The sequence below is a fragment of the Lepidochelys olivacea genome (genome assembly GCF_965140295.1).
Source record: "Lepidochelys olivacea isolate rLepOli2 genome assembly, chromosome: 14".
In the NCBI taxonomy this organism is placed as follows: domain Eukaryota; kingdom Metazoa; phylum Chordata; order Testudines; family Cheloniidae; genus Lepidochelys; species Lepidochelys olivacea.
The window spans coordinates 15785930-15798090 of record NC_140424.1 but is presented as its reverse complement, the minus strand read 5'-3'; the positions used below and the strand labels follow the sequence as shown (position 1 = coordinate 15798090).

Below are 12161 nucleotides of genomic sequence, written 5' to 3'. Positions count from 1 at the left end.
GGTCAATGCCAGAGGTGTGTTTAATATGGATATCCCCAAGGATTGGTCCTAAATCCTGTGCCCTATTTAATGGTAGGACAGCAGCTGGTTAGCTAAGGCCCAGGTGGACTATCCATAGTCCAAGTTTGTCCTTCGATACTGACAGTCATTGCTATCAAATCCAGATTAAAGCCTTATGTTTTGGGGAGCGAGGAGGGAAACCAACCAGCCAGGGTGAGGTTCTGGAAAGGGGTAGGTGACTTATATGGGATGATCCCCCACCTGTCAGCCTTTGTCCCCTCTGCAAAGTCTGTGGGGCTGAAAGACCAGTTACGAAAAGGCGGTAGGAGCCAGACTGTGGGAACGACTGCGTGGGAACTGGAGGTGAAATTTCCAGCTGAGGAAGATGTTTGTGCACTAGCTGTCAACGAGCTAGCGTGCTAAAAGCAGAAGTGTAGCTCTGGCAGTGTGGGCGGCAGGATGGGCTGGCCTCACTTCATACAATCCTGCCTGGGACCCTAGCCCATCCCACTCTCTGAGCCCTGGCAGCTACACTTCTATTTTTAGCCTGCTAGCTCAATGAAAGCTAGCGTGAGTACGTCTGCCTGAGCTGGAAGTTACATATCCAGCTTCAGGGTCGACATACTCATGGGGCATGTTCCCGCTCACTCAGTGCTGCTTAGTGGAATTACAGAATGCAGCCTAGTGGCGAACAGCAGCACTGTCAGGAGCCAGCTCTGCTGCCCACATGGGCGGGAGTGGATTCTGGAGGAGAGAGACCCTCTGTGCACCTGGCCTGGAGCTGAGGGGTTGGGGGCAATATTTCCCATAAGTCCCTTGTCCTCAGATGTTTCCTTTGGCCTTGCTCACTCTACCGCATATTTCCACAGCTCCCATGGATGGAAAAGGTGACTAAACAACTTCCTCTTTAGTCCCTCGGAAGTTCAGTGACTAATTTGTTCCCCTCTGTGCAGAGGTGGGAGAGGATCAGGGCTCAGAAGCAGTTGAAAGTATTGTTGGTTGGGTTTGGTTTTTGTTTCTTGAGAGAACTTTGCCACCTCTCTCAGCACTGACCTCTGACAGCAAAAAGAGATAGCTACAGAGAGTCACGTGTGGTGCTGAAGGGATCTGTCTGTCTGCAACTTTCCAATTGCATCCTTAAAAGGGACACTGTCAGCTTCTGAACACATTGTGACCCTGCTGCTCATTTAGGTCCAAACTTTGGTCTTCATGATTGATGCAGTCTGGGAGGTATTGTGTGCTCGTGGTTGAAGAGGACTGACAGGTCAGGAGGTTGTGCTATAAAGACAGGCCTCTGCTTATTTACAGTACTTTGTGCGTTTGACAGCACAACGTATGGTCAGTTTCACTGCTTGGACAATGGTCAGTTGCATTTCCTACACTGCTCTGAAGGGGCTGCTGTACATCATCTCCCCAAGGAGGGGAGGGCTTAGCGAGAGGGGGATTGCCACAAAAGCTGAATTGGAAATGGCAGCGGGCAGATGTGTACAGAGAGGAAGCAAGGGGAGAGAGATGCTTGATGTTTTCCTTAAACTCTCAGCTTCTGGAGTCACATGATTATGTGAGAATCCGCTTTCTTTCTTTTTTTTTTAAGTAAGTTTCCAGTCCTCCTGGAAATATGACCCGAGTGCTCCATAAAAGCTAAAAAAAACAGAATGCAAATTAAAAAAACCCAACCTCCACATTTATTATTTTTAAAAGATCTTTTCTCAGCCATTTTCTCATGATTTTTTGGGGCCTGGTATTTGAGTGCGTGGGGTTGGCAATATTGAAACAGTGTGTGCTGCTTCCTTGTTTTATCATGGGGTTTACAAATAAATCTAACACACAGTCACTTCTGTGTATGATGGAGATTTTTCCTTCAGGTGAGATGAGTTGTTTTTTGTTTATTTTTTAATTCCAGAAACCAATTTTTTGTCTGAAAGTGACTGTGAAGCAAGCCAAAGACATTCTGGGTAAAGATGTCAGTGGTGAGTGTGAATAGATGTATGACGCATATATATATATGTTCCTGATCAGAGCAGGGGACTGGGCCAGGAGATCTGGGTTCTGTTCTTACATCCGCTGTCTCACCTTGGGCAAGTTGGTCACCCATCTGTGCCTTGGTTTCCCTATTTTTAAGATGCGATGTGAGGATTAATTAATGTTTGTGAAGCGCTTTGAGCTCCTCAGATTGAAGGCGCCTAGTGCAAAGTATTGTTATCATTGTCCATTCCCCCAAGAGGCAGGCGGACCTTGGCACAAAGGGGTGTTGCATTTTGTCACAATAGATAATTCTGTTGGAGGAAATTTTATTTTTTTTATGCCTTGTGGTTGCAGGGTTCAGCGACCCATACTGCCTGCTGGGGATAGAATCAAAGAGACAGGAGCCTTCCAGCGACAGCAGCTCCCATATGGAGAACAAAAAGCCATTAAAGGCTGTGGTGAAAGACATGATCCCCGAAGACCAGACACACCGCACCCAAGTCATAAATCAAACTCTCACTCCTGTGTGGAATGAGACATTTATACTGTAGGTCTCCCCGTTGTCCCTTCCTTTCACTTCTCTGCTGCCACAGCTGTTTCCTTTCTGCTTGCAAGGACCACTGGCAAGGAATCTAGGTCCAAAGTTTGGTTTTTGTGATTGACATAAACTGGGAGGTAACATTGCTAGTAGTTTGTGAGGGGCAGGGGGGACTGGCAGGATTACAAGCCAGGATGCTGTGCTATAAACACAGGCCTCTGCTTGTTGGAAAGAGCAGAAGCTCCTGTGTTGTTTTAGCCTGGTAAAGAAATTGGAGACAGTGGAAAAGTGAGGTGCAATGATCTCTCAGGTTATGTCTACACTGCAAAACCAAAACACCCCTGGCAACGAGTCTCACAGCCTGGCTCTAAGGACTTGGGCTCACGCTCCGGCACTGAAAACAGCCCCTATAGACATTCCTGCTCTGGCTGGAGCTCAGGCTCTGAGGCCCAGCGACGGGACTGGGCTATTTTTAGCACTGTAGCACAAGCCCCATGAACCCAAGTCTGTAGACCTGGGCTCTGAGACCAGCTGATGTGGGGTATTTTTTTTTTTAATTTTTGCAGTTGATACACCTCAGTGGGTATCTGGCTCTTGTCTAGCAGGCCAGGTCTATTGCAGGGATTAGACTTCCTTGGATCTTCTATGAATAATTTTGCCCTGTGTCTTCCATATTTGTCAGCCCGGGGGCTTCTCTTTCTGGTATTCTTGGGCAAGCCAGAAAAATCTGAAGGTAGTCCAGCCAAAGGCCTGCCACCACTCTAGGAATCAGAACACAAACTGAGCACCTGAAACATATTGACCACCCATAAACCTGGGAGTGCCCCTAGAGAACTAGAGAGCAATTGTGACAGTCCAGTTGTAATAACCAGGGTTTCCAGGGGCCTGACTCGTCTTCTTTATTGACACAAAGCTACACCCCAGGCCTACACTGTTTCTAGCTTGTGGCGTGGGGGCTCCCTGCCTTTAATCTCTCTCTCCTTCGCCATCCCTTCCTAATATTTGTGGCCTGAGTGGAAATCCTCTCGAAATCCCAGGAGTAACGTCTTCTGATTCTGTATCCTGCAGGGAGTTTAATGATGAAGCAAATTCCAGCTTCCATCTGGACATGTGGTGAGTGTGATGGAGCGTACGCACCCATGCCAGCTTGGGGCTGAAAACTCAAGACCGGTCTGTGTGCAGAGATCCTGCTCTGAGACACGGCTCTGAGAGCACTGCTCCTGCAGCCTGCAGCCTAACAGATCCCTGTGTGGAACCCCAGCTAATGTACACGGGGCCCAGTCCTCCACTGCCAATGGCTGCACACTGTCCTTTACACCTGTGGAAAGTGAGTGCGCTGTGCCATTGGATCAGAGGAGTTGCATTCTGCAGTCACTTTGCACAGGTGGAAAGGGTTACACGAGGTGCAAGGCAACAGAGACTCCAGCCCTGAATTTCTATGTCAAGGTTATAGGAAGGAGGGAGGCGTCTGAGGGTCAAGGAAATAAAGACGGGTGTGCGTTCACCCCTACCCCTCTGCCCTGGGTCTGTGTAATCTCTACAAAGGTGATGTGCACAGACGTTGTCAAACTGGGGCTTGTGCCCTTTTGCCTTCTTTATGGCGGATGAGTGTTGCCTTGGAGGTGGGGCGGGAGTGGGGAGTTGAGACTCCCTTTCACAATTGCTGCAAGAAATCGCGTCTAGCTCGACAGGGTTTTATACCGCCCCCAGCACTACACTGTATCTGAGCATCATCTCTCCTCCCTGAACACCTGATTATTTCCCCCCCTTCTGGCCCGGTGGAGTCCGTGTGTTGGGGGCCTCTTCCTTAGTCCTGACTTTGACCCTGCGGCTCCCCTGGCAAACGAACGTTAACAATGCGGTTTTCAATGATCCCCCTCCTCACCTGCTGTGTTTCTGACTCTCCCCGGCAGGGACTTGGACGTGGAGGAATCCATGCGGCATAAGCTGGGAGGGCTGACAGATCTCCATGGCCTGAAGAGGTTGGTACTGGGGAGTGGGTGGACGGGCTGTCAGTCACCCCGCTCTGTTAGCAGTGCACACGCTCAGCTTGAGTGCTGCTCTGAGTGCAGCGCTGTGAGGTCCTTGTTCAGCATGCGCTTGGGAGGCTCCCTGGCTGGGCATCAGACCTTCGCTCTGCTGTGCTGCAGGCATGGGAGCAGCTCTGTCAAACGCTCGCCATCCCCTCCTGGGGAGATTTTCCCTTTGACGCCGGTGTCCTGTTCTTCACGCTAGTTAATCCTTATCTGCAGCAGTAATGTTTAAAGGTTATAGGAAGGAGGGAGGCGTCTGAGGGACAAGGAAATAAAGACAGGTATGCGTTCGCCCCAACCCCTGTGCCCTGGGTCTGTGTAATCTCTACAAAGGTGGCTAGAATGGGCAGCCTCCTCTGAGCATGGCACTCCGCTGGAGATGTACCAGGAATGTCCTTAAAGAGAGATGCAGATACTTCCCTTGCCCAGCCCAACACCAAATAGGTCACCTCAATGATGGGCCTGATGTACTCCAGCCTGGGATCCTCGTGTCTGCTGTACTGGACTAAAGAGACCCAGCGTGCAGACTGCAAGAGACCAGGGCACAGGGAGATGAATTTTGGATGTGGCAAGGACTCTGGTCGGTGATGAACTCCTCCTGGCTGGGCCACAGCCTCCTCTTCCCACTCACAGTTCTGCTGTCATGCAGGGCATGTCTCTGTGACAGGTGTACCACGTGTCCTGGCTCATGTGGGTGCGGGTTGGCCGACCCTGCTCTGAGAGCAGGGCTGGCTCTACAGGTTTTGCCAGCCCAAGCAGTGAAAAAAACTTCTGCCGCGGACGGCAAAAGGGAGAAGCTATCGCCGAATTGCCGCCATGGCCAGCGGAACAGAGGAGCCGTCGCCAAATTGCCGCCACAGCCGGGGGGACAGAGGGGCCGCCACCGCGGAAACACTGCCGCCCCGTTCTGACTGCCGCCCCAAGCACCTGCCTGGAACGCTGGTGCCTGGAGCCGGCCCTGTCTGAGAGTCCACACGGCCGCAGAACCCAGGCCTGGTTAGCTGTGCCCACATTGGCACGGCAGCTACCTGTGGCTGGGAGGGAACAAGGATTTCTGGGGGCGTATCCCAGAGTTCATGGCTCCTCACCAACTGGAGCCTCTCTAAGAATTGTTTTGTGGTGTGTTGTGGGAGAACTTGTCTGTCTTCCCTGGACCCCTTTGTAGCAATGACTTTAGTCCTCCCACACCTTAAGCTGAGGCTCTTCTGGCTCTGCATGCTGCTCACTTCTGCCCCTCCCAACCCTAGGACAAGCCATGGGTCTGTCAGGGGGCAGGTCAGGGCTCAACACACACTCTGCTCCATACCTCAAAGATGGGCACTCAAGCTCCCTACAATCACAGGCACCGACTTTCCAATGTGCTAAGGGGTGCTCGACCCCCAGCTCTGCCCCTGGCCCTGCCTCCATCCACCCCTTCCCCCAAGGCCCTGCCCCACCTCTTCCCACCCCCACCCCACCTCTTCCTGCCTCGTTCCGCCCCCTCCCCCCCGAGCTCCTGGCTCCTCCCCCACCCCGCCTCAGAGCCTCCTGCATGCTGCAAAACAGCTGATCGTGGTGGGCGGGAGGCACAGATAAAGAGTTGGGAGGCACTGATCGGCAGGGCCCACCAGTGGGAGACTCTGCGGGGGGGGGAGGGCTGCCACTGGGTGTTCAGCACCCACCTTTTTTCCTTGCGGGTGCTCCAGCCCCAGCGTACCCAAGGAGTTGGCGTCTTTGGGTACAGTGCTCCCTAGATGCACATTTGAGAGCTTTCACTGTGGATTATAGGGGGGGTTGGGCAAAGGTAGCCAGCCAGCGTGTGGTGTAGGCATGCCCGTAGTGACATAGAGCCAGTGGCTCCAAATTCCTGACTTCCAGGGGCACCTGGAGGACCAGGGGCTCATGTCTTGGGCCACAGCTCATCTACATATTAAATTGCTCAGTTTGTATAATATTGGAATGGAAAATGAGTATCAACCACCACTGAGTGTTTGTGATCTCTACACCCAGGCTGTTTCTGGCTCTGCAGGCACTTTGCATCCACCATGGTTGACAAGGAGAAGCTGAGAAAGTGCCCTATCATTTGCTTCCCTAGTTTAGCAGGTCACTTAACTATTGGTGCTGAGACTCCCAGGTGAAGGAGAGAGAGTTTTGCAGAATCATAGAAGCAAGAGGGAGACGGGCAACAAAAACGAACAGCTTCCATATGAGGAGAGATTAACAAAGTCTGGGATTGTTCAGCTTAGAAAAGAGAAGACTAAGGGGGAATGTGATAGAGGTCTATAAAATCATGCCTGGGGTAGAGAAAGTGAATAGGGGGAAGTATTCTTTACCCTTTCACATAACTCAAGAACCAGCGATCGTCCAATTAAATTAATAGCAGGTTTAAAAAACATAAGGAAGTATTTCTTCACACAACACACAGTCAATCAATGGAACTCTTTGCCAGGGGATGTTGTGAAGGCCAAAAGTATAACTGGGTTAAAAAAAAATTAAATAACTTCATGGAAAATAGGTCCATTAATGGCTATTAGCCAGCATGGTCAGGGACGCGACCCCATGTCCCGGGTGTCTGTAAACCAGTGACTACCAGAAGTTAGGACTTCACGACAGGGGATGGATCACTTGATAACTTCCCTGTTCTGTTCATTCCCTCTGAAGCACCTGGCATTGGCCACTGTGAGAAGAAAGGATACTGGGCTAGATGGACCATTGACTATTCTGGGTCAGACCATCCGTGCATTCTTATGTTCTCTCCAGTCACACCCATCTCCTGGCCCAGTGCAGGATTGGCCCCTCCAGTGCCTTGCACAGCCTATAGGTGTTTTACATTCCTGGGAAAAGATTTTCTCATTTCACCCAGCTGATTTATATTTTCCTTTCCAGGATGTTTAAGGATGCTCGGAAAGACAAAGGGCAGGATGACTTCCTTGGGAACTTGGTTCTTCGCTTGCAGGTGAGCATGGAGATGTAGGCTTATAATGCTCTGTTGTTCTATAGCATCTTTCCTCTGAGCATCTCAAAGCATGTCACAAGCATTAATTAAATCTCACAGGGGTTGGGCAGCATGTGACAGAAAGGTAAAGTGAGGTCTGCAAAGCCAATCAACTGCAGAGCCAGTCTCCTGAGCCCATTGCTCTCACCAATAGACCATACTTCCTTAAGGAACTAATGCTTAACCAGGGCTGCTGGCCTTTGCAAGCCCCCCACAGATAGTCAGCTATCCCTCAGGCCAAGGTAATTCTCAGCTATATCGTAAATAAGCAAAGACTTATTGGTCGTGATCAGTGCTGAGATGTACAACAGTTTTGCTGCTGGTGGATTTTGTATTGAAAAATGAGACTAAATTAGGAAATAAGGAAAAGTGCCTCCAGCCCATGGATTATTTTTTAAATTAAGTATACAGGTTAATTGTCTAATATTACAAATTCCTGCCATATTAATATGATGGATCCTATTCTCTGAATGGGCATCCCCCTATCGCTGACGCTTCAGTGTTTGACAACTATCCATCTGCCTGTCTATCTACAGGACCTGCATTGCAGGACTGACGAATGGTACAACCTGGAGCCCCGGACAGAAACCTACCCCAACCGAGGGCAGTGCCACTTGCAGTTCCTGATGACTCACAAGAAGGTAGGAGGAGCTTTTCGTGAAGGGAGGAGGTTAAACGCTAGGTTTGTGGGTTGCTTGCCAGGGCTATATCAGCGGGTCCGATCCTGTTGCTGCTCTGGAGGTTTCAGAGGTGTAGAAGGCCCACAGGCTGCTGTAGTGATGAGGAGTGGGGAATTCATTCTCTTGTATCCTATTTGTTCCATTTTCTCTTGGGCACTCTCTAGCATCTCGATGGGTCCTCCCATGATAAAGGTCTATGCCTCAGCATCAGTGGTGCCTGGTGATTAATTACCCTGAAAACGAGGGCACTTGGTTTAACTCTTCCAGGAGGCAGTGTCAAACCTCTCACAAAGGTTGTGGTTGCTTGGACATGAACCCAAAGTCCTGCCATTAAATAAGGGACCTCTAAATCCGACTCCAGGTTTGTCTGATGGCTTGGATGTTGGGTGTCCTGTGGAGACGTGCTCTCTTCCATCTCACACTCTGAGCCGTCTCCCCGCTTTTGTTTCTCTTTTCAGAGGGCCACCTCTTTGAGCAAGACCCAGCCGAGTTACACCGTCCATCGCCACCTGTTGCAGCAGATAGTGCTCTATGAGATCCTGCAGCACCAGGTACATGTGAAGCCAGCAAGGGTCAGGGAAGCTGGTGGGAGCTGGGTAAGGATTGAATTTCATGCTGCAGTGCAGATGGCTCAGATTGTGGCTCTCTTCAGAGCCTTTGGGTGTATCCCAAGAGACTTTCCAAAGCAATGAGTTACCCCCAATGGTGCAGGCATCCAACACAACAGCCTGTGTTACTGAGAAGGGACATGCTGCGTAGCACAATGGGATCTTTAACGTCCACCTGGGACAGGCAGAAGGGCGCCTTCCTTTGACGTCTCCATTAAAAGACCTTGGTTTCTATGGCAATTGTGTGAGATGACATGAAACCTGGACCAGTGCCGGCAGATCTACAGCCCTGTTCCTCACTCGTGCAACAACTGCTTGACCCAGCACTTTCCATTAGCTTTCCAGTAAGCTCATCCCTGTGTCTGAACCATGTGGGTATTTGCCTGGGCTGGTGTAATGACCATGTGGCATGTGAAGGGCCCATTCTAGAGCTTGAGAGAGGAGGTGGGGCAAATGAAAACCAAGTACAAATCACAGGAGGATCCAAATTCTATGGCTGGCTCGAGGAGACTCTTCTCTCTTCTCTTCTGCGAGGCAGGATTAACTCTCTTGCTCTTTCCTTCCCTGTACAGGCTGGGAGTACTTCCTGGAATGGGGAGCTGAGTAAACATGCCAGAACGATCCTGTACCTGCACGCAGCTCAGAAAGACCTGTCTGACTTTCACCAGGTCATGGCGTAAGTACCACATGCACTCGGCCAGTGTTGTGTAATGATTATGGCAACGGCGTCTGGGAATTAAGAGACCTGGGTTCTCTTTCCAGCTCTGCCACTGATTCTGGGGGACCTTGGGCAAGTCCTTTAACCCCTCTGTGTTTTTGTTTGTAAAAATGGCCCTATTTTGCAGGCATGTGAGGCCAGACTATGCTTAGTGATGTGCTTTGAGATCCCCAGATAACAAGCGCTATGGAAGTACAAAGTATAGCATTAATATTATTATTGTTGAACTGCAGATGCCCACACCTGCTGCCTATGGTAGGGTCAGTAGTCTGACTTCCTTGCTCTTCTCCATAAGTTTGGTCACTTCTGCCTCGTGCATCGCTCTAGACATACATCACTGCCTGCACCCCGGGACATGCTCTCCCTGGATGTTTATGGCAGTAGAATTATTGGGATTCTCTCCATCACCATCTTGCCTGTGAGCATGCGCCAGGAAGCCCCTGATTCTTGTAACGCTGCAGACACGGACATCGCTACGGGTTGGGGCAGGTGAAGATTGGCGGGGGGGAACTCACCTCTCACTACCACTACCCCAAGCTGTTTTCCCTTCCCCTGCCCCTCTCTTTCCCTCCACGTGAACACTGTGGGTGCAGCACTGAGCTTTGGAATGGGATGAGGCAGGGCAGGAGCTCTGGGCCTGAGCGAGTCTTGGGGAGTGGCTGATTCTGACCTCCTGGGGTAATAAGAACGTGTTCCTACCTGAGCAGGGTACTGGGCCTGGCCTACACGCCCCCAATCTCAGAGTGTGTCTCTTTCCCTTTCACTGCAGCCAGTGGCTGGCTTACAGCAAACTCTACCAGAGCTTAGAGTTTAACTGCACCTGCCTGCTCCACCAGATCACCAGCATCGAGTACCAGTGGATCCAGGAAAGGCTGCGATCTGAGCAGGTATGAGCAGACACCACAGCCAATCTTGGGGCAGAGATCCGGGGAGCCGGGGACAGCCGCCAATAAGCCACGACAGCCAAGGGACCCTCTTCATGTCACCTCTCTCGTCTCCTCGTTGGCTGGTTGAGAAGCGCCGCAAATTGGTGCTGCTCGGGTGGGAGCCCCCTGCAGAAGGAGTTCCTGGCCTGTGCCAGCTAGGTGAAAAACCTGACGATGGGCTAAGGAGCCACTGCTGACGCCTCATAATACAGACCGTCTTTAAGATCATGTCGTAATCTAGAAATCGGATTGAGGTGGTTCTGGGTTGCTCTTCCCTTTGGCTTCTGTGAGTAGCTTCAGCACCTTCCTAGAAGGATGGCGTTCCTTAGCGGTTTCCTTTGCAGGGAACAGATCATGCTAAAAAACCTGGCTCTAGGCTCTCCTCGAACCAGCTGTAGGGTCTGAGCTTTTGGGGTAGGATTTCACCCCAACCAGCTGGGCTTGTTAAGTGGCGGACATGCTGGGGAGCCATTCTACAAATGGAGTCCCTTGCCCTGGGTGAGAGACTTTGTTACCCTACCTTCGGTGAAGCTGGGACTGGTAATGGGCTGAGAGTCCTTCATCTCGAGGTCACTGGTTCAAACCCAGCAGTGGCTGAAGATCTTTACCATCTGGCAACTCCTCATTGGTGGCTCCCAGTCCCGCCCACAGAGGACTGGTGTTCCCACGGAAACTGCCCCCACCATGGTACCCGGCACCCTTGTTGGCCACCTCTTTACAGGCCGACCCGGGAATGGGCCATGGAGATTGTGCTGCCCTCTCCCCGAAGGGGGCGATTTGCTGAGGCCCATTGGAGTGGAAGCTTGCACTGCTGCTGACTGTTCTATACCCATTCCGTGGTTCAATTCCAGTCAAAAACTACAAATAACACTGTCTGTGTGTCCAGCTTGCCTGTCTGCTCGCCCAGTTCTGGCCCCATTGAGACAGACCTCTGGCTATCAGGTCACGCTCAGGGTCTTAAATTGTGTCCGTGTTCCCTGCCTGGGAACGTCTCGCCGTTGCTGTATTTTTCGTTATGGTGGGGTTAAATCCCTGCTTTAAATGCAAAACTCACCTCAGCCTTAACTAGGGCGCCTCTACCAATGCCTCAAGCATCTAGATGGTTTTTAAGATCCTAAAGCAGTCTAGAAATCAGTTCGAGGTGATTCAGTTTTGCTTTTCCCTCTCACTTCCCAGAGGCTGCTGGGAGTAATTTCAGCGTCTCCCTAGAAGGGCTGGCATTCCTTCGTGCTTCCCTTTACAGTGGGGCAGATAATTCTTAAAATGGTTTTGGAGGCAGAGGCATGTTGCAAAATCCAGAAATAGCCCCCCTCAGTAGTGAGGCCATGTTGGCTGGGGATAGGCGTCGTCCACCTGAGGAGCTGTGACCATCACAGAGTCACTGTTGCTGCTGATGCATCTTCCGTTTCTTCTTCCCAGAAAGCAGAGCTGGCCGAATCTTTCCAGTCCTTGCTGGCCTATGGAATCTCTCTCCTCCGGAAGTACCGCATCGTCTTCCCTCTCTCTGCCCCTGAGTCCACAAACAGGCTACAGTTATTGCTCAGGTCAGCCAGCTGCAATGCTTCATAAACAGAATAATGTCAATTGGAGAAGGAACAGGGCCCCACCCATCCTCCTGGGGCTAGTGTGGGATTGTTCCCTATGCGACATTATCCAGTCTACCTTTTGACACCCCGCGTATTGGAGCTTCTATTACTTCCCCCGAGGAGACTGTTCTAC

At 51.0% G+C, this 12161-nt stretch overlaps 1 protein-coding gene across 4 annotated transcripts in view; it reads left to right on the top strand.

The window, feature by feature from the left end:
* UNC13D (unc-13 homolog D) overlaps nucleotides 1-12161 on the top strand; it is a 54171-nt gene that overhangs the window by 22007 nt on the left and 20003 nt on the right. For all 4 annotated transcript variants that reach the window (XM_084646580.1, XM_084646577.1, XM_084646578.1 and 1 more), the window contains 10 exons: nucleotides 1904-1970; nucleotides 2320-2512; nucleotides 3572-3616; nucleotides 4417-4485; nucleotides 7402-7471; nucleotides 8047-8151; nucleotides 8649-8741; nucleotides 9371-9474; nucleotides 10286-10403; nucleotides 11862-11986. In XM_084646580.1, the coding sequence (XP_084502706.1) occupies nucleotides 1904-1970; nucleotides 2320-2512; nucleotides 3572-3616; nucleotides 4417-4485; nucleotides 7402-7471; nucleotides 8047-8151; nucleotides 8649-8741; nucleotides 9371-9474; nucleotides 10286-10403; nucleotides 11862-11986 (989 nt within the window). The remainder of the gene's footprint in view (nucleotides 1-1903; nucleotides 1971-2319; nucleotides 2513-3571; nucleotides 3617-4416; nucleotides 4486-7401; nucleotides 7472-8046; nucleotides 8152-8648; nucleotides 8742-9370; nucleotides 9475-10285; nucleotides 10404-11861; nucleotides 11987-12161) is intronic.